This window comes from Sinocyclocheilus grahami, unplaced genomic scaffold (assembly GCF_001515645.1).
Source record: "Sinocyclocheilus grahami isolate Dianchi unplaced genomic scaffold, SAMN03320097.WGS_v1.1 scaffold33.1, whole genome shotgun sequence".
Classification (NCBI taxonomy): Eukaryota; Metazoa; Chordata; class Actinopteri; order Cypriniformes; family Cyprinidae; genus Sinocyclocheilus; species Sinocyclocheilus grahami.
In genome coordinates this window covers 2,637,257-2,660,442 of record NW_015505212.1, presented here as the reverse complement: position 1 = coordinate 2,660,442, position 23,186 = coordinate 2,637,257, and the positions used below count along the sequence as shown (strand labels likewise).

At 39.3% G+C, this 23,186-nt stretch overlaps 1 protein-coding gene across 3 annotated transcripts in view; it reads right to left on the bottom strand.

The window, feature by feature from the left end:
• The window catches only part of LOC107580227 (ELKS/Rab6-interacting/CAST family member 1-like), a 202,882-nt gene that overhangs the window by 82,326 nt on the left and 97,370 nt on the right, over positions 1 to 23,186 (bottom strand). For all 3 annotated transcript variants that reach the window (XM_016265973.1, XM_016265961.1, XM_016265968.1), the window contains one exon: positions 14,641 to 14,801. In XM_016265973.1, the coding sequence (XP_016121459.1) occupies positions 14,641 to 14,801 (161 nt within the window). The remainder of the gene's footprint in view (positions 1 to 14,640; positions 14,802 to 23,186) is intronic.

Here is a 23,186-nt window from a genome sequence, read left to right as displayed (position 1 = left end):
GCAAAGCGTGGCACAACCAGTTATTAGATTTAGGGGGCAATTACTTTTTCACATAGGGCCAGGCAGGTTTGGACAGCTTTTTTCCCTTAATAAAATAAATAATCATTTAAAAACTGCATTTTGTATTTACTTGCATTATCTTTGTGTAATATTACAATTTGTTTGATGATCTGAATCTTTTAAGTGTGACAAATATGCAAAAAATTAAAAAAACAGGAGGGGGGCCAACACTTTTTCACACCACTGTACATAGCTCGAGCCCATGTGTCTCAATCCCAAAACCAGCAGACACTGAATATCCCCAGCCATTTAGTAAACAGCACAATTCCTAGTGACTCCAGGTTAACAAACTATAGACAGACACCCACATCTGACTAGATGAGTGAATGTGTGCTCTTCACATAAACGTGATCGCTAATCCGGAGAGGAAGGAGCCAAAAGGGAAAGAGGATGTGGAATACAGAGAGACAAATGGAGGGAGGGAACGCAGGAGGAAAACAGATGGATGAAGGACTTGGAATGTCTCCTCGGGCTTTAATGAAGTCCTTCACAAGTCAATCGCTCCTCTCAGCCCAGCGGTTCTGTACACAGATGCGGGGTGGAAAAAGTGGAGGGGCTCATTGGCCTTGATTCCCAGACAGGGATGCTTTGATGTGGGATGGAGGGGGTGGAGGATGCCCCCCTGTGGAAGTCAACCCCACTTCCCTCCATATGATCACAGCCTGGGGACGAGATGGCTTTCCTATTAGAGAGCCAGGCAGATATATAAATACACTCTAGCACAAGCTAACACATGGCCACAAACAAGATATTTGTTAATGCGTACACTAACAAGAGCTTCAAAATGGCCTGCAGCCAAAACAAACATATCCTGCACAGATGCCACACTCTCTCCACAAACAAAGCAGCTACGGCTGTAACTACTCATGAGGAGTTTGAAGTGGGCTTAGAGATCCCCCTCATTATACAAATACAAACATGCTGGAATAAAGCACATATAACAGTAAGTATTTGAAGCTCGCTCTTTTTATTCGGATGTTCACTTTCCCTGAACGCTGCCATATGTATGTGGTCCGGTCCGTGCCACATACCTGACGAATGGGCCTGCCGAAAGCGGCCAATGGCGAAGCACCAGAGAAAAGTACGGGAATAAAAGCAAGAGATGAAAAGAAACAATATAGAGATAAGGGAAGAGAGGAAAATGGGGCTGCTATTAGGGAAATGAGCTCTTAAGAAGTGCAGCTGTGAAGCGCTCCCTGGAGGGCGGCTATCAGGAGTCCTGTTAGCCAGCAGGGCAGAAGGGACTGACACGGAGCCAGTGCTGTTAGCCCAATTAGCTTCAGATCTGTTCTCTGCCTTCTGCTCTTGGGCTGGACAGCTGCGATGGGTTTGGATTTAAATATGTAGAGAAATCAGCGGCTCAAACTGCTCCTCATTTAATTGCCTTGAAGTAAGAAGCTCACCAATGCCAACTCATCCCGACTGTATGAAGAAAAGTACAGAGTAATGAAGTAGGACTGAACTTGAACTTGGTCTGCTTGAGATTGATTTCCATCTTAGAAGCTCCATTTACACCTGCTATTAAGATGTTTCAGTGATCCGATCGACTGTGGGAAACTTTGGATTTGATCACTTAAACACATTCAGAATTAATAAAAAATGCACAAAACCACAATTGCATCTAAAATGTAAACACTGATGTGCACTGAGGTGTCCCGAACAGCAGTGGAGGACTTAGATGTCAATCATCCACTGCACTCAAAGGGATTCAACTTTGACAATTACATTAACTTTATAAGAAGTTATAACTGAGAAATTAATAACTAAAATACCGGACAATTCTGCTGATAATGTTTCATGTGCATTTAGATTAAAATTCAGGTACATTTGGGGCAAAATGTTTTATTTCGTACTTGCATTTTAGTCTGTTACAAGGTTATTAAATAAAACTAAAATCATTTAAAAAATGCTACTTAAACATTAACTGAAGTAAAATAAAATGTATTTTAAAAAGAATTTTCATTTAGTTTAAATTGATGCACTAAAATAACAAACTGAAATCAAAATGAATAAACAACACATACAAATATAAAAAAAAAAAACTAATAAAAATGACAAAACCACAACAAAATTACTAAAGCTGTAAAATCAAAATGTAAACTGAAAATAAAAAAATATTAATAAAAACTATAAAATTATTGCAATGATAGTAACACTGGCATACTACCAACATGAGGTAACACTGATGGAATAAGTGCTGTGAAATATTAATAACGCAATAAATTAATACTATTAAATTAATATTAATATAAAATGTAAAATTCACTTATATTTAAACTCCTTTTCTTCAACAATTAAATAAAGTAGTTGTCTACTGACTACTGCACAGTTTCAAAGTCCACACTTTTCCTCCCAAGACAATGAACTGGCACAGATAGATGATTTGATAATGACATCAGAAATTATTAAACTGCATCAGAATTGCTGAAGATGCAGATGTGAGGAGTTGAGTCTTGCCTTTTTCTGCTTTCTGTAGTGCTGTAAGAAGTGTTCTGTAGTGATGTATACTGCAACTGTGTATCGAGTGATGTTTTTCTTCTGAGATTTCCCTCAATTCAGCACAAAGCTGCCTCCTTAGTGAAAGATGCATACAAGCATCAAATGGAGAAAAAGATGAATGCCGATCGCAGAAAGAGGGTAACAAAGAAACACAAGAGGGAACTTCTGCAAGCATGCAAAAAATAGACGCAATGTAGCTTTACAAAAGACTCGAGTGGCATTACAAAGACAATGCACAATAGGAATTCAAAAGTTATTCAAGCTTGAGATGGCGGAAAAGCCTGTGATGTATCAGAAGTTTTCCTTCCTTGAACTATGCACCAAGTCAGTCCAAGTGCACCCCTAAAATACAGGACAGTATTCAGTAAGCCAAATTCCCATTGGCGTGGCCCACTCATCGTTGCCCCTCCTTTGGCATCCGGGACATAAAGCAAAAGTAAGATTCTTTAGGGATGAGTGGATGGAAGCAGACCCCCAGTGCTAGGGTGGTGAATTTATCCCTTTCACCTTGAGATGGCAGGCAGCAGATTTAGGATGCTGTTCTGTGGGATGGGGGTCTGACATCGGGGAATAAATAAATAAGCAACAGCGGAGTGCAGGACTGTCTGAGATGACTCGGAAAGCCCTCGCGTTCACTGTATGGAATGCATGAGTGTAAATCTCACACACCCGTTTATTCCAACACACGTATATATCATTATACTACATACACCTATGCTGGACAGACAATGTCAAAGTTATCGGATATGGACTAAGAGCACTAGGAGCAGAGAGAATAATAAGCACATTGAATTGCTTATACTGAAGGAACTTAATCTTTCCATTGCACTATAGGTTCTTAATAGGTAATAAAGGTTCTTCAGAATATTAAAATATTCCACACGCTAAGACAAAAGTGTTTCTTTTAATAACTGTTCATTGAAAGGTTCTTTGGAGAACCAAAAATGGTTCTTCTATGGCAACGCTGTGAAAACCCCCTTTGGAACCGTTATTTTTTAAGAGCGTAAAGAAAATTTAATGAATGATTATAAAGATGTACACTGATAATTTGTTCACAATGACACAAGGAACATGTTTTAAGAGCATAAATTGGATCAGTTTTGAGTTTCCTAAATATGGATAACCATAAGATAAGATATCATTGTCATTCATCTCAATGACCATGTAACTAATCACTGAGGTGTTGCAGGAAAATGATGTTATGACATTATGAGTTGTGATGTGAAATACAAATCACATGATGTACTACAATATAACGAAATGCTGTGAAATACATGCCTGCTTTTGAATGACCATCAAAGCCTGAACGCTACTTTTGAGAGTCAATGCAGTAATGGTATCTTTCAGCAGGCTAACTGGACCCGGCTAACCAGACAAACCTTGACCCCTTCGGATGGGTCCCGTGTGGGAACATATTGTACCACAGTTTAAGAATCACAGGGCTACAAACCTAGCATGAAATACGAAACAAAATTGCTACTGTTGACCACCACCACAATTAATTCCTTCACTCAGTATCGAATACTCAAGGCTTTCGTAATTCCCAAGGAATTGCTTCCAAAATAACAACAGTATTGATGTCAACACCGCACAATGAAATGACAGGAGACTCGCTTGGAGGCTATCCTTTTACACAGGTACAACAGGCCTCTTTCAGCTGAGCAACATCTGTCTCCATCTAGCACAGTTAAGAAACCCGAGGAGCCGAGCAAACACGAGAGAGGATTAATCCATTTTACATTTTGATACATTACCCTTTCGATTAGGGCTATGAGTCCCGAATCGCGATGGAGATTCATTTGCTGCTGCACTTCCATTAATTTGAGGTCACAGCGGGCTCCCAGTTTTCCATCAAAAACAACCTAATATTGACGCCACTGTGGAGGGAAAATTATCCTCCGGTTGCAAATCAGAGGAAACTTATAAAAGCCGCCACTGGGGTCTGTTAACATGAGCTTGCTGAGAGATTTATTTAGCTGTATTCAGATCAAGTACAATAATCGTAAATGAGGGACAGATTAACATGCATATCAGCCGTGCCATGGATAATGAACCCGCTGCTAACCAAGTGAAATGAAAACAGAGAGAGGGGAGAAAGAAAAAAAAACCGCGCTCATTTGTCAAATCTATTTTCCCTTTCGTAAATCAGACATTTCTGAGAAATCCAGAGGGCTCTTGTCTCTCACGTCACATGATAAAACGGCTGATATGTATTCCATTCTCTTTCCTGCGCACAGCTTAAGGCAAGCACAGGGGACCAGGGAGTGCTGCGGATTCATCTCGGTTTAAAATCCCGCCGTGATTTCAGGCCGTGAGTCAAAGCGTGTCTCAATTCACAGGCCTGTCGATCTGCAGAAGCGCACGTATTGGGCGGTGACCGCTCGACTTGAGAACTACCCTGGGTCCGTTCACATGCCGTTTCTCAGCTGTATGCATGGCAACAAAGACCTAGAGATCTTTAAAGAGGAAACAAGCCTGTTAGGCAGAATAAATCTGTATTTTTTCTAATTAACAGTGCTTGCTGAGCCAAAGGGATTTGAACAAACCTCTAACTCCAAGCATTAAACTTTGGCCTGTAACGCTCCCAGCACAATTTGAACAATAAACATTAATAACGCCCAACATTTTGCAGGTTGTTTTAAAAGGAAATGTATATTTGAGCTTTAAGATTAATCAGATTCATGATTTTCAGAAAAGCTGGCAAAAGCAAAAATCCCATACATTTTGAAGGAGGAATTTGAACCATATTTTGAGACTAAAATATCACAGGAATTGGGCCTGTAAGCAACCACCAAAAAAAATTAAAAATCAATACATAGCAAAACCCTGGCAAGCACTGAAAATCCTAGAAACCACATAACAACACTCTGGCAACCCCCAAAATCCCTAGCAACCACCCACAACTCCTATCAATACATAGCAACAGCCTGGCAATCACTGAAACCCATAGAAACCACATAGCAACACTCTGGCAACTCCCAAAATCTCAAGCAACCACCTAGCTATACAAATAAAGCTGACTTTAAAGTAAAACTCTTGACACCCCACCAAAAAACAGTTTCTGAAATTCTCAATAGGTTCAGAATACAGTACAGTATTCAAAACACGAGTTTCACAGTAATTATGATTTAGTCAAATATCTTAAAGCACATGAGTTTTAAGCGTTTGATCTGTTAAAGCAGTTCTAGTATGGTTATTTGAACTCCAGAGGGCTGATGGGGGAAAAAGAAACAGGTTTACTGGGAGTATTGAATGTCCTCTGCTGTTCCATCCACGATTCTTATCCAATATATACAGTGAAAGAAAGACACAGAGAACCTATAATGTATGAACTCAGGTGCCAAACAACCACTCACTCCACAGTTAATTCATTTGCTGTACGGCAGAATGACAGGATGTGTATAAAACAGTGGATAAAGCCATAGCCTTAGCAGCTAATACATTAATGCAAAGAAACGGCTCCGACCACAGATCCGAACGAAAATGAGAGTTACTATGATAGCAAATGTGTGAGAGAAACGGGGGGTTTCCGACATAAATTCACAGGGTGCACACGGAGGTCCTTTGGCCACCGTCCACTCCGTGTTGTGTTTGGCCTGAGTGGCAGCGTTCACTTCATTTCCCTCTCTGCCCAGAAGTTGGCAGCACTCCTCAGTTTCATCCCTCTTTCATCTTATCAAGCACCTGCCTTCAACACGAGGCCGTATTGCTCAACACCACCCCTCCCTTCACTCCCTCGCTCTTCCTGGCATCTCTTCGCTCCCGTTTCCGACTGTTTAATTATGCTGTCCCAACCTGTCACCTTGAGCAACATCCCCCCCTGGGCAGCAGCCTGCGGACCACCACGCCAAAGCAAATTGCCTCAGGAGCAGGTGTGTGTGGACAGGAGGCACAAGCCAGAAAAACAGAGCTCACAGTATGTACGGTGTGTGAATATCAGTGGTCGAGTATTTTTCATCTATAAATAAAGAGAGTAAATGAGCTCTTGGACATCGACAAAGCTTGCCTTGATAACACGCCACCTATAACAAGTTTGGCTATCCACTAACAACATATTTGGAAAAAAAACAAAACAAAAATAAAATTCTGTCAAGGTGCTGGAGCTGTGAACCTCATGTCTGAGCGCCGTTTTCCTAATGAACAGCAGGGGACGTTCAGCACATGTCCAAAATTATAACAGAGCATGCTCCAGGTTAAAAATAGATTTGACTCGTCACTTCAGGCTGCTGGGATGGTATCCTGCCACAGAAAAAAGGAGATGAAAGCTTTTAAAATTTGGAAGTGGCAATTTCACTTACTGAAAAAAAACTGATATAAAAGACCCCCAAAAAAACTCAGTACTCTCATTTTACGATGGAGGGGATTTTAGATGACAGTGATTTAGGACGGAATAGAGGATATCTGTGGATGGGCTCAGCCAGTGACCATTCTGAGAGTATGGCTGAGCCGGTCAATATGATTTATCTGCGGACAGGAGCTGCCAGCATGAGTTCCTCGCTTCACCTTAGCACTGATAAGACATATGGATATATGCATCCCTGAGTTCTGACCTTGAGCATTCCCAAGGCATCAGAGGGGAGCAGAAGCGGAGGAGTATGCGAATGTTTGCATTTGAGAAATACATTTTTCAGCCTTCCTTTTCAGTGATAGCAGAGGCTATGCTGTAGCATCACTTTCTCCATTTAACCTCTGTTTTTTTCCTTCAAAGTTGCCGTTGTGAGTTTTCCAGTTCACCCTTTCAATTTCGGAGCATGATTTATGGGGCACTGCTAGAATCTCGACAGGGCTAGGATGGAAAAGCCAAACACTTAGATGAGTTAAAGTCCTTGAACGCTCCGACATACAAGTTCACATAAACTATAGCTAATTCATTACAGATTAACCTCCGAGAATATCTATGTGTAAAAAAAAGTCTGCATGTTTTTCTGAATAACTGGAATAAATAAACACAGCTGGAGTGACAGAGGTGTAGATTCACACCTCCAAAACTGTCCTCAGATGTGGCGTAATGCTGAGATCATCCTAAGGATCTCTATGGTGGTGGAGAATCAGCGATGGCTGTTAGCTTGAGGATGTTGGTGATTTAAGTGCAGCCTTGGTTCTCAGTCAGACAGCAGGAGTTCCCTGTAGAGAACAACTTGATTTATTCCTGCCAAACCAAACGCTGACTTGAGGCACAAGAGTCTCCTGAGCAGCCGTCTACTACAGTGCAGAGTACACATGCAGTGTATCTACTTTATGAATCAACCTTAAACTCACCCTGAATCTTACTCGGAACGTACTTGTATGAATTATGAAAAATTATTTCTGACTTGTTTAAACATGCTCATGTCTTTCCAAACAGATATAACAGGGTGTTAAGTGAATATCCCATTTCAAAACGAGAACAACATCAACAACAAAAATGGAGACAGACTTTGACAATATAAATAGTGCAATATAAATAGCCTGTAAAACTTATATTACTATTTACCAAGTCATTTGAATCCATAAAATAGCTTTGTATGAGGAATTTAAAAGTTTATTCACTGAAAGTTCTAAATATTCTCTCATATTTCACTTGCATTTCCAAACATTCCCAACCAATTATGACTAATTAAGAGATGCGACAACAATGGTGTCTGCCATCATCCTGAGATGAATGAACATGGACGTCATAAAAGGAAACTTTAAAAACATTAATTTCTATACACTCTCAGACTAAAATGGCAAAAAAAAGTACCCTTAGGGGTACAACAGCTTGTGACTAGGGTACCCTTACAGTACCCTCAAAAGGACTTCTTTGATCCTTATTTACTCCTAAAAGATTCATAGTAGTACCTTAAGGGTACATATTATAAGTACTAAGGTACTTTTTAGGGGTAGATAAGCTACAAAGTTGTCATTTTAAGGGTCCTGACCCAGTGACAAGCTGCTGTAATCCAAATTCTGCTCCCGGAGGGAAATTTACCGCAGAACTTAACTCCAGCACACCTGCCTGAACATTTCTAGTGATCCTGAAGACCTTGATTAACTGGTTCAGGTTTGTTTAATTGGGGCTGGAGCTAAACTTTGCTGGAAGGTGATCCTATAGGAGCAGAAATGGACACCCTTGCCCTAAAGATACAGTTTTGCTATTTATTTCTGACAGTGATGGTACTTTCAAAGTCTGTGGAGCTTTTAAAGTCTGAAGAAGCTTTATCATAGAAACCAAGACCATAAATACAAAAATGCACAATTTTGACAAAAACACAATGCTTATGGTGCTTTTGTGTCTTTTTGAATCTGAATAACCTCCCAAAGTCACTATTTATTGTAATTGCATGGAAAAGAGCAACCAGCACAATTCTGCACATAATTATTATTATTTTTTAAATTATTTTTTAGAATTCTCTCAGCTTTTAAATGTTAGCTGTGGTTGCTACTAAGGCAAGCCTATCTGAAGATAAAGTCTCCAGTGCTGTTGAGGTTGCCATTTCCATTCCTGTAGGACAAGAGAACTGTCCTATCACTGCTGGTTTAACAACGAAAGATTAAGCCGCTCTTAATGTGATGTAATGATAATGGATCAAGCAGAAGACCCCAGAGCAGCAAGGAACGTTTGATGTGATCTGTCTCGCCGTACAGCAGTACCACCGGCACACTGTTATCTTTAAGCACCCTTGACATTTACAGAGACGTTACGTGCATCTTTGCGCTTTCCTGACATTTTGCTGGATTATGGCTCTCGGGTACATGAGCGACGGGGTTGAGACGGGGAGGGCCGAGGCCATTATACGCTGTTTCAAGTCTAATCGCTGCAGGGCCCGCTTGGCCTCTCACACACTTCCAGCCTCATTGGCTCCATGCTGTAATAATCCGTGTTCACATGCTCGCTAAGATCTCCAGGCCAGGGATTCATGGCCCCTGACTGCTCCAGCCTTCTTAGAAGAGATCATGTCAGATTCTCTCTCTCTTACCACCCAGATATCAAATCCGCCCCAGCACCCCGAAGAACGTTACATCAAGGCTGCCAAGATCGGCTTGCCTGGGAGAATTAAGTCCGCTGTGTTATTACACCCATTATGCCAACTAAATCATACCACCCCTTGAACTTGGCATTTTGTTTTTTAACAAAAGCATCATTCAGTACAAGAAGGTAGCATTCACAGATTACAAATCTACAAAGGCAAAGACTTGGTGATTCACATCTTAAAACAATAAAAACAAGGCAGTGGGAAAAATAAAATCTTTTAAACTTCCTCGAAATCTTCTTTTGATGACGCTAATGGGTGTTTTATACTGCATACCTATCAAGCCCTATGAGGTGCCAACATTTTTTCCCCATCTCTCATTTTTGCTTTGTTCAGTCTAAGTGAACCAAACAACAATCACTTTAAGCCACACAACAAACTGTAAATCAGTTGTGTGAACATGAAGCATTTTTGGGTTGAATTGTGTTTGGGTTTCATGCCGGACCTCCACAGGTTTGTTTTCTAAAGCATTCGTCCCTGTAATAAGCCGACCGTTCTGCTCCACTCCACGAAACCAGGGTGCTAAACAGGGGCAATTAGCGGCTTCACCCACCCTTCGAATAGAAACTTTGTGGGCAGCCGATAACCTTGCCATCACCCCGTGTCAATTTAAACACCTTCGAACATACTCCTCACATTCCTGCGCTTATGCTCAAACCTTATAATTGGACTCCCACTAGAAATGAAAAGCTCCAGCCGTGACATGAGTGGGGAGTTGTTGGGAATTAAAAAAAAAAAAAGTGATATTGATCTACTACAGCAAGGGCAAGCGGCAAACTGCTGCAGGTCTAGCAAGAGTCCACAGACCGCACACAAACCTGTACACAAAACTGAACAGCACTTTCTTACTCTGGCAAACTCTAATCTGATTGGCTGACGTAATGCAACTTCCGTGATTAAGGGTTATAAGCTGAAACAAACCAGTACTTTTCTAAAGTTTTCTAGGCTAGTAGCATCAAATCTTCAAAAGATATTCAGTTTCACCTAAGACACTTAATAAATATTTTTGAATGGCATATTACGCTTCGTTGTACTGTTTTATGTCTGTGAAATAATAATTGCTAAGTCTTTATTTTAATAAATACTTTTCACCACTGTCTATTATTGTGGTATAATTTCAGATAAACCCGCTCTGAAAAGCAGTGTTGTTCGCCAATAAGAATTCAAATGAAATTGTCTTTAAATTCCTCTTCAATTCTTAAGATTGTATTGAGGAATCAAGCTAGATGTAGAACTGCAACTTGAATTCAATTATGAAGAACTAGAATTATAATAAATTAAAATGTAAAGAAATGTAACTAATTTTTAACTAAAACGGCAGCTTGGCAGTCGTTTGAAAATTGACGAACAACAGGTAGAATGATATAATGTTACACAGAATGACAAATGGATAGATTAAGTAAACTCCACTTTCAAATCCAACTTCCTGTATTTTGTGGCCAATTCATCTTAAATTCACACTCCAAATGGAGCCAACTGGCTTGGCACTTTACATGCTGATCAGATGGTCTCTTCCCGTCTAAGTGGGTGGGGTCTAATGGTGTGGACCAGACCTTTGCAAAACTAAGCAAGAGCTTGAGTTTCACAGTAAGACCTAAGTTAAGAACCATGCAGGTGGTGACAGCTCTTTTCAAGTCCTAAAACATGTACAAGTGGCTTAATGCCTTCGAGCGAACATCTGAGGAGGGCCTCTTCATCAAGATCAACCCCTCCATCATCATCCACCTCTCAGGCTGCCGCTCCAAAATGTCCAGCACACCCAAACAACAGCAGAAAGAAAGTTAAACATTTGTTCAAAGGGAGACGACTGATGTCTGCCTTGCGGTTGCACGTTACTGAGCTGAGAAAACCTGAGGAAACCACATTAAATGGAGGAACGCTGGGATATCACCACAACTCATATCCAGCGGTACGGGGCATTTAAACTGTGCTAAATGGAGAGGAAACATGAGGATGGGATGGTGTGCTGGAGATCTCATTACCGCCTCAACCCATCGCTCTAAATACTCAGCTCATTCCACAAAACAAGCCCGAATGTAGGTACCACACTGTGTACAGCACAGTTACGTTCATAAACCTTGGCGCCAACAGTGCTTGAATCCACCTCTATGCATTATCAAAGAACCCCATTGACAGTTAATTTGGATTTTAATTGAGCGATGACCTCATAATGGTCTTTTCTCACTGCTGGTTACATTCAGTGAGTTTTATCTGAATAATGACCGCATTGTGGTCTTCATTTGCCTTAGTGGTTGACAGTAGATTTTAACTAATAACAAATGAGCTATTTGTTGTCTAAACTGTAAATTAAAGCCCTTAGAGGTCACATTTCATAAAGTTTATCCAAACAGCGATGAATTCCCTCATTTGCATTTGCGTATTTTCAAATATGGTGCGTGAAGATGCATCATTCCAGATTTGTCAATCCAACAAACACCATTGTTCTTATGCACTATTTTTCTAACCAAATATCAGTTGCACTTTCACATATTCAAATTTCCTCAGTTTTTTCCATTTCAAATTGTGCAAATTCAAATGGCATATTCTGCATATCATAAGACTTGGAATATAGATACTTTTCTTATGTTTTTTTCATCAATTTTTTAGCCTGACGGCCCTTCGCGACTATATGCTTTCATTGTTAGGAAAAAAAGCAGCATGAACATTCTGTTAAACATCTGTTTTTGTGTTGCACAAAAACCCCCCCCCAAAAAAACATGCAAGTCTGAAACAACATGAAAAGGAGTGAATGATGACAATTAGCATTTAGGAGAGAACTATTCCTTTAAATTCAACTTGGAAAAAAGGCAGGAACACAACATATACAAATACAACTAAGACTTCAGAACATTTTGAGAATGCCCTTTGCAAACCGTAGGGAACAGAGTTTAGAAAGAGTGGTAATTCTGCCTTTTTTTAGCTGCTGAGAATGGAGAACCAGCCCAAAGGGTCGATGTCTCCACACGGCTGACTTTAAACTGTGCGGTCGGAAGTTCAGCCCGAGGAAATAAATAAATAAAAAGTCTGTGACCTCTGCGTCTGCTATTTTGTGTTTTTCCTTCGAAATTTAAATGAGTGGTCCAGTTGGTTGTCTGCTGCCAGTCAGCAGGGCCCCTTCAACAGCGTGAGTCTACTTTCTCTGGCCCCAACCGCATTACGTTCATCGCCAAAACAGATCGAAGACCACCATCTCCCTTCCATCCCTATCAGAGCCTTATTTTCCACTCAAATACGATATTTTTTTGTAAATGTGTGGTTAGTGAGAGGCCGGTGGAGATACACAGAGCTCCCTGTCTCAGTTGAGCTGACCTTCTGCTTTCAACAGCCAAATTTGGATGCAATGGGGCCCTGCTCTCCTTCTCTTTCATATTAAGTGTCAAAATGATCTTTATGGGAATCAGCATGCAGCATTAACTCAAACACATTACACCTAGATAAAGACTCCCATCATCTCTCAGCTTTCTCTCCATCTTTTTTTAATGCTAGAATCTATCATAACTCAAGCATGCAGGCTGACTGACAATCAAATCACCACGCCAATCTGGAAAACACACAGAGTCCTTGAAACTCAATTCTGACTCATTTTTCTACAACCACGACTATTATTTTGAGCTCACTTGATATTCAATCTAAACCAATAGTCTTGTGAGGTTAATATACAGTAGAGGATGTTAAAGAAGCAGAAAAATAATGTCACGGAAGTGCTCAAAACACTAAAGCAGTACAGGCACTGATAAGAAAAAGACTGAAAGAGAGAGTGAGAAAAGACAAGAGAGAGTTCAGATAATGCTGTGGGAGAGAAGAGAGAGAGCGAGGGGTTCTTGGATTCTGCTGAAGTGATCTGTTGGAGAGACGAGTCTGCAGAAGCTCAGCGGAGGATGAGGAAAAGCCTGAAATAAATAAGCACTCAAAAAGCCATTCAGTCTCCCAAGAGCACACGGTCTCTCGAGGCCTCTGGCCTACCTGCTGCATTAGGAAAAAATCATGCCTTTATGCATGGACCATGGACCAGGGATTTTCAAACTGGGATCAGAGGACCCCTAGGGGATCCACAGAAAAGTTAAGGAGTAAAAATTAAAAAAATTATCATAAGTAAATAAATAAATTATATCTGTTATAAAAACCATTTGAAATTTACTTGAAATAAAATAATCATTAACTGAAATAAAATATAAAACAACTTTATTTTAGCTAGTTGCCAAGGCAAAATTTCTTATTTTTATTTAGTTTACCTTGATGTACTACAATAACTAAAATGATTGAAACTGAAAACTACAAAACACTAAACTGCTAAAAATGACAAAAGAACACATCAAAATGACTAAAACTTTAAGAAAAATTTAAATGAAAAGAGAAAATATAAAAATAAAATCTCATATAAAATATGAATGAAAACTATAATTTAATAGTACACTCTAAAAAAATGCTGGGTTGTTTCAACCCAATGTTGGGTCAAATATGGACTAACCCAACTGTTGGGTTAAATTTTAGTTACATTTTTAAATTAGCTTTTTAACCCAACAGTTGGGTTAGTCCATATTTGACCCAACATTGGGTTGAAACAACCCAGCATTTTTTAGAGTGTATGCAGAATGTGAACTGTGCACATTATTAAATAATACACAATGTTTCACACATTTTTTTAAATAGTATGGAACAAAGTGAGAAAAAAATAATAATAAAAGAAAATAATTAATTTTTTTAATTAAATTAAATTAAAAAAAAATCATTGTTGGAGGTCCAATGCATCAAAAAGTTTGAAAACCCCTGACCTACACCATGAAAATCCTTCTAACAATGATTTTGTTGGATAATTTTTCTACTGTACTTTTAAGATTAAAATATGAGAATGGCCTCTGTTATGACTGGCTAACCCCTTTGCAAGTAAAATGAGTAACAATGTCCACGCCAAGTTATAATAGGGCTGTACTGGTAATGATGGAATATGTCTACATACTCCTTTCAAAAGAGCAAGAAAATCCTGTTTATCATAATATATCCCTTTAAAAAAAGCATCAATAGCTCTTCAAGACGGCAGTGACCGCTATATCAGGCCAAAAGGGGTGAAGGACAGGCATAAAGGTCTTACTTCATTTCTAGCACTTCCTCCAGGTGCTTTCTGCGCTCTGCCCTCAGTGTGGTCAGGTGAGCCTCCTTCTCTGCCAGGGACTGCTGTGTGGACGACAGCTTGGCCTTCATGGACTCCAACTCTTGCTTCACCTTTCCCATGGCGGCCAACAGCTCCTCCATCTGTGCATGCAAACACACACAAATAAACATGTTTGTGCTGATGAACAACAGACAAGCATTAGTACAAAACCATAATCCTAGCGAAACGTGCCTGATAAGACAGAATGTAAATAAATATGTTGAGTGAACACACAGCAGGCCAAGAGCGAAGCACACAGGGACACAAATGGATTTGTGCACAGAAAATTAGATGGACAAAATGAGTGTCCAATGCAAAAATAGTAAAGAGATTCATATAACAGAGAGAGAACGGGTGAAAACAAGACCAGTGTGTGAGTGTGTAAGAGTGTGTTACTCCAGTTATATTAACTACATAACTCCGTGATGAGGGTTGTCATACATCACATCCCCAGAGTTATTTCGCTCCGGTTTGTTTTTGAAAAGGTGGATGTTCTCCGTTCCTGACTGTGATTTTTCTTTCTTCCTCTCCCTCCGTTTTCACACAATGTTTATAACTCAGAGTAACAGGAGCGAGTGAATGAGGAGGATAAATCAAATAGCGTGGCAGGTTTATGTATTCCATGGAAGGCAAGGTTTAGCGACTTGGCTCAAAGCGGTTCTCACAGACTCCTCGACTGCTTGCGGTTCACCCCGGGTCTCTCTGAAATCTCTGTGCTCGCAGGAAACTGTGTAGGCCTCGGGCGGAGATCTGTGCAGTCTCCTTCATCTGTTCTTGGTGTTTATCCATCCTTCCCTGCTCTGCGTTTCATCAGCTTTTGTTCCATCCATATTAGACACTTCTACATAGATTCAAATCCAAAAATAGTTCACTACAAATTCCTTTCGATCTTCACAAAAGATGCAAAATGAAGTGGTTCATATGGCTTGTGTGCTCGAGAACTCGAGTACCAGATTAGTCCGATTAGTCTTGAACGAATCATTTGGACCAGTTTTGTGAACAGGATTGACGCATTCATTGAAAAGATCATTCAGAAATCTGGGAAGCTAAGTCAGTGAGTTGAACTCAAAAACCAGATCAGTGTGATTCACAAATGAATCATTCAGATCAGTTTTGTTAAAAGGATCAACCAAAAGAGTGATTCATTCGCAAATCGTGCAGTAAAGTCAGTGAGTTGACCTTGAGAACTGGATCAGTCTGATTCCTGAAAGGATCATTCAAATCAGTTTTGTGAAAAAGATCAAATGATTGATTGAAAAGAACTGACTCCAAATTCATTCACGAATTAGCCATCAGTACTTCTTTCATGAACACGTCAAGGTGTGCAATAGCAGAGGTTTTCTGTGAATAATTATTTCAGTTCTAGTTGTATATCTTCAAAGAAGTAGGAATATAGCACACAAGTCATGCAGATTTTGGATGACAAGGGAGTGAGTAAAAGATTAAACTATTCCTTTAATGCATTCATTCTTGAGACATTTACAGAGTTTCATTGCACTGACACCCAACACTGTCCAAAGACATGATTATATGTTTTCTGATGATCTGTGAGCACTAGAAATGTGTTTCAGCAGAATAGCTGGAGGCAATAAGCAGAAACACCACAAAAACTGAGATTTAGCTTGATAAGATAATACTCTTTGGAAAAATGAATAAATAAATAACAGAACTGTATGTATGTGAGCACATGCTCTCAGCAGTGCTGCCCTCTGGTGGTCGGAGGTATTGCAGGATGTGGGAGCGCGTTCAATCCAGCTGTCATCATAAGTCATCTGCTTAATGTACTACACCCAAGCCAAGCCTAGTGAACAAGCTACCAAATCCCGCTCAGTCAAATTTACTGCCATCTGCTTTCCTGTCCCGCTCTCATATGCTCTCGTTTGTCTTCTCAAAGCATACCAAACTCACACAGGGTTGATCCGGAACAGCAACGGACAGGTCGCAACTAAAACCTGAGGATGATGGTGCCTCCCCTGGGCACGCAAAATCCACCGGCAAATTTCACCTGAAAGGGTCAGGTAAGTGAGGGCTCACTGGAATGGATCATGTTAAGATTATGTCAAATTAAAAAATAAGAAAGAGGAAATCATTATTCACATAGAGACAGGCCAGGCTAGCATTTCTTTGACTCAAATGGAGAGCACAGGTCACATCTTAGAAGAATGAAACTGGCGAGAGTCCGAGTGGACATGATTATGTCAAATTAAAAAATAAGAAAGAGGAAATCATTATTCACGTAGAGACAGGCCAGGCTAGCATTTCTTTGACTCAAATGGAGAGCACAGGTCACATCTTAGAAGAATGAAACTGGCGAGAGTCCGAGTGGACATAAAAAAAACAGTAATATTTTTCACAGATACAACGAAAAAACCTGCATGCCTACTTTCCCTCTCGGGAGATAAAGTGAGATAGAATCGAGACTGCATGCCTCAGGCCCCACAGTATAAGCAGAGGGAAATATTTAAACGCTGGCAGCATCGGTTTCACTGCCTATGGCAACCCTGGGGTGAGGGCGGGGCAACAGGGCTGTCTGTTAAAACCAAGCAGCCAATGAGAGGTGAGGAGAGGGGGATGGAATGGAACCGTGAGAACTTTGGTGCATTCAACAGCACACACAAATCTCAACGAAATCTCCCACTGTTGTGTAACCACACATACACATACAGAACGACGGCAGAGCAGTTAACTAATGATTCCAGGATGCGTGAGAGCCGATATAGTATCACCGTGCCTGGAGGGGAGATATGTGAACTGACTCCATCCTCAGCAACCAAACATCATCTGGAACGAATGGATTCGAATGAATTTACAGTGTGTTCAGTCAGTTTTACTGTAGAAGTATTTAGCAAGCGCTGCCTGGAGCCAAATTCTCAAAGCCGTTGAGTTAAGTCATTCATTAGGAGATAATTAACAGATTTTAAAGGTCTGACTAACGGCCTGGCAGACCGATGGAAGGTTAAACCTCTCACAAACTCAAAAATGTGTACAGCCTACATAAGGCATCATGGAAATTGCAGTTCCTAGTACTCTAGCATGTGGAATCAAAAAACCGGACCCGTTTAAAAAAAAATATATATATATCAGATGATTTTCATTACATCCAGTTCTATGACGTCCTTCTTCCATTAATGCTACAATGCTATGAATGAATACAGTGTTTAATAAATATATACTGCTACTGAATCTAGAGTTAAAAAAATACAAAAATACAAAAATGTTAACAATAATATTGCTTGTTTTTTAATGGTAAATGGTTTTTTATTTATAAATATGATCCCCTTCATAAAATATAAAGACAGGAATTTATTTTCTAGTATACAGACATTTATTCTGTGTGGAAAAAAATGAAATGATCAAGACGACATGTGCTGAAGTCATAAATGATAAAAAAACAATATTTAATTTATATATATTTAATATATGTAAAATATTTAAGTTAATAAATAAGTAATTTAAAAAAATCTAACCAATATTACAATACAACAGAAACATTTTAAATTCAATTCAAGTTTACTTTCATAGTACCTTTCAAAATGAATATGAACAATAAATAATGCAATTATTGTTATAATCTATTTTACTCAGACCCCCCTTGCAGCTCTTAAGGGAGCTTAAAAACTCTGAATCAGTAAATGTTTTAGAACAATTAAGTTGTTTTTGTTCTTTTATAAATAATGATGGAGGAATGGATGGCAGTTTGTATGTGTGTGTGTGTGTGTGTGTGTGTGTGTATGAAAGAGCAAGGTGGCATGCAGCGCTTGTTTTCTAAGGGGAGTACAAACTAACCTCAGATGTTAGTCAAGTCGTAAAAAAACGCTGCAGTGAATTATGACACCTCGGGTGTGAAAAATTGAGCTCTTCACTGGGTGATGATAACACCACTTCCTGTCTCACACTGGGAACGTGAACCAGAAAGGCAGGAGGAGTACAGATCAAAGAGTTTGAGATGCACATCCATTAACTGATCTTCACAGTCCAGCTTCAGCCTCTGCAAGTGTTTTTTCGACTTGGGGTAATTGCTCACATCAGTTGTGACGTACCGTCTATGGAATTGATAACAGTGATTTTCTCCTTTTCGGTTTAATTTAAGGCTGAACTGCACAAAACCGGTGTCAGAAACAGGCCTTAGGGAAAGGAAGAGGATCTGTCAGTGATCAAGGAGAAGAGTGATAAAAAGAACAGGAAAAGAGGGAAAAAAGAAAGACTGAAGCAGGGTCAGAGGGGCTGGAACAGATGCCTCTTCAGATGAGGGAAAGCACGTGGAAATAAGCAGTATGCTGTATAGTTGCCTCTTTGCGCTACAAGAGAGCAGAACAAGAGAGAAAGAAAAACAGAAATAGGTCAAATGCAATGCACACAAAAAGAAATATCAGCAAAAAATTTACAAAAAAAAAAGAAAAGGAAAAGCAATGCCTGTTCAGAAAAACAAAAAATGGTGCTCTAAATGGCTGAAAATGTCAATTTGTCAAATTGATGAATATTATGTTAAATGCCTGGAGAAAATAACCAATAAAATCTGCATGAAAATAATAAATGCAGCTTCTAAAAGTAAACAATACTGACAGTATATATGATGGTAACACCTTGATAATTTAATATAAACCATGGTGCAGAATAATTACTCATATACCAGTTATTAGTATTTCAATTTAATCATGTATCTTTTTAAACAAAAAAAAATTTATTACTATACCACGTCCAAAAGCAAAGCAAAACAACAAAAACAACCTTACCTCACACCATGCACTGGTACCTCTATAGTACTTTAGCATAAATCATGGTACTGACTGATTTACATATTTACATACCATGGTATTTGCACAGTACTTCAATGAATACCAAGGCATAAGCATAATGTAGTGGCCCCAAAAAAGAAACTCGAAAATGATACAAGATGTCATGTTCTAAAAACATGGTAATACCACGGTGTTACTTTTGTAAGTGGAAGACTTCGTGATCTCATCACTTCACAGTGCACATCAATAACAAACCAATACGGTGGGTGTTAGATCAGGGCCTTCTCTTCAGCTCGTGCCGAACTCAGAAGCTTCTAATCACCTCCTGTGAGAGATATCCAGACTAACCCAGATGCTCGGAGCAGAAACATAACACTAATAAAAACTGCTTAATGCAGCAACGTGCTGTTTTTCTCCTGCTCTCTCTCCCCTTCTCCTCATCCGTCTCTTCCTACTCTCTCCTCCCCGGCTGCCAAAAGAGCAGCCCCGTCCTCAACGGTGAGCATAAAGCCAATTTCAACAAGCTGGTCTTTGGATCTTGCTGTGTTTTGGGTGCTGAGCTTTGTGTCTGGATCTCAGCTGGTTGGGAATATTAGCAGAGGAAGGAGTTTTATTTCCCTCTAAAGTTTTATCATAAAAATCCAGGCTGGTTCTGACCATGGCTTGAATACAAACTTGAGAAAGAGCAGCGGCAGCTGTAAGAGCTATTTATTCTTTGACTAATTTCCATGTCTGTTTTTGGCCTGGGCCGCTTTGAGACCTCAGGCTCTGCCATCACGCTGCCCCCTGCAGTATGGAGTGAGAACTGACGGAGAATCTGACTGACTGATTGAGATGTTGACAGCGTGCATGTCTTGAACGGTTCAGGCAAAGAGCGAGTCTAAATGTGTCTAAATTTACACTTTTCTGAGAAAAATTCACTCAAAAATACATTCTCATTCCTCATGCATTTCGACTTAAATCTTAGCCTTTTTCTCACACAAAGCTATCATGACTTCAGAAGACTATATACACAGCAAATAAGTTTAATAGACCACTTTTATTATGCTTTTTGGTGGTTTTTAGAGCTTGACATTCCCTATCCTCATTCACTTCTATTGTATTGAAAAGAGCAGCTTGGACATTCGGCTAAACATCTCCTTTTGTGATTTAAAAAAGTAAGTAAGTAAAATGGGTTTAAAGCAAATAAATGATGACAGAACATTGATTTTTGGGTCAACTACCTCTTAACTATCAGTATAACTACTGACCGCACGTTTATATAACATGTAGTTAGAGTTACGTGCAGTGGGGAAACTCAACTTCTCCCAGTGCAGAAACAGAATTGTGCTGGACGCACTACATAAGAGTTAAATCAAAACATAACTTATCCTGATAGACAGACGCAAATGAGCATGACTTCCCAATATAATTGGGAAAGAAAGCAGGGGGAAAGCATAAAATAATGATCTGATAGAGCTCATCTTCAGGGAACAGTCAATAAATTGCACTCTATCAGTGGTTAAGCTTCCTATTTGGAAAAGTTTGGGTTGGATCAGGACCAAAAACCACATTTGTCGAACACCCCCATCCAAAAAAGAAAAAAAAAGGTCTCTGAGATGCAGCGAAACTGATGAAAAGCACAAAACTCAAATCATTCTTTGTAAAAAAAAAAAAGAGAAAAAAAAAGACAGAAAACATTAATTGTGCCATACCTTGAGCCACTTAAAGCAAGCATGGCCGGAGTCATACATTAGGTCATGAGAGCGCTTTGCACAGGCAGTGAGCGATGGAGAAGAAATGGAGAAAAAGAGGGATTACAGAAAAAGCCAAAGAGGAAACAGAGACAGAACAGACCAAAACAGAACAACAGTTTGAAACAAACCATGCAAAAGGAAAATTGGAAGCAGTGGAAGAGGGGCTAGAGAAAGGACAGTAACCATGGATCCAATGTGACAACAGCGAAACGTCTGAGTGAGAACAGGTTGGGAGTGGAAAAGAGATCCATACAGGATTGGGTCAGGCCGACAGGGAAAGGGGGGGAAGCTTGCGGTGAAAGAGTAAGGGCAGTTTCGAGACATCCCATCATCCCCGGTCAAAACGAGCGGAGATATTGAGGCTTTCTTTGGTCCACTGCCTCCAGGGAAGGTTATGAAGTATGTCATTTTGCTGCTGAATCATGTCTGGAGACTGGACGTGTGTTTTCATGTGGTCTTGGGCAAACGTTTTCACTGGCCCCGCATGAGCGGCTGGTCGCTTTCGTATATCCCGGCCGTAAATTCCACGCTGGAGCTGAATGACTGGTGTCACTGCACACCCAGGGCCCTGTGTAGGAAAAAAATGCCCCCCTTTTTCTCTCGGCGACCACATTTGCCCTTACTAGCACACGACTCATTAAAGCAGTTACTGGGGGTTTGGCAGGACACTAACACTCATGAAAGCATCAGCTAAAATAAGACAGGCTCAGCCGCTAAATAAGCACATTGAACAGACTGAGAAAACATTGTTTTGACACTCCTGAAATATCAATTCTGCAATGAAGATGGAGTGAGATGGAGAGAAAAATTAAAATGGGGGAAGTCTTAAAAAAACTAATTCACCTAAAAATTTAAAATGTGTCATCCCTTACTCGTGTTGTTCCAAATCTTCCAATTTCTTCTATGAAACACAAAAAAAATTATTTGACTTATTTGTCATTATTCATTCTTCAATGCTGCAGCTCACAAATCAAATATGCCACAAGTTTGTGGCATATTATATAACAAGACATTCGAGAACCCACACTGATTCACGTATATGACGTCAAACCTGGTGCAAGTGTGCCATTTTAGTGGTCCGTAAGAGTTCAACGGAGGGGTTAACGACTTAACTTCAAGTCTGTTTGCCACACAAAGCTATCATACGGCTTTAAAAGCCTTGGAGCATTGCATAGTTCTATGAACCATAACCATTGTAGCAACAATTTACAATAAGGCTTAATTCATTAACATTAAAGAATTAGATATCAATTAACAATGAACAACTATATTCTACAGCATTTATTAATCTAGTTTAACGTTAATAAATATACTATTATTCATTGTTACTCCATGACAGCACAAATAACTTGAAATATCAAAAACATACAGGTACATGCAACTTTTAATACATTTTTGGCATCATTTATTTAAATTGTCATTGCTTTCCTTTGTATTTATATGTATTCATTAATTTGACGCGTCACCTGTTGTATGCCTGTTGAGAGAAATTATAAATAAATAAATGTATTCATATATTTATGAATTAACATTAACAGATTAATAACTATTGTAAAAGAAATACAAAAATTATTAATATATTTATAAATTATATTAATATTTATAATTATGCATATTTATATTAATATATTTAGAACATATTTAATTAATTAGTTACAATTAATTAGTTATATTAATATATTTATAAATTAGCATTAACAAAAATTACTAAATGCTGTTAAACTGAAGACATTTTATATTGTTCTTTCATGATACCTAATGCATTAATAATCTTGACAAATTTTACCTTATTGTTAAATGTTTATTGTAAAACCCAAAATTGCACATGGGTTTAGAATTATATAAAAGTGAGCAAATAATGACAGAATTCCATTTGTGTTGATCTATCCCTTTGGGAAAGATGGAATAATAGTAGCATTTTTAGCAGACAACGTTAACACTGACCTGTGTAATTGTCTTAGACTTCATCTAGTACATATGAGAACCCATAGGAACACATGTTTGGATTCATATT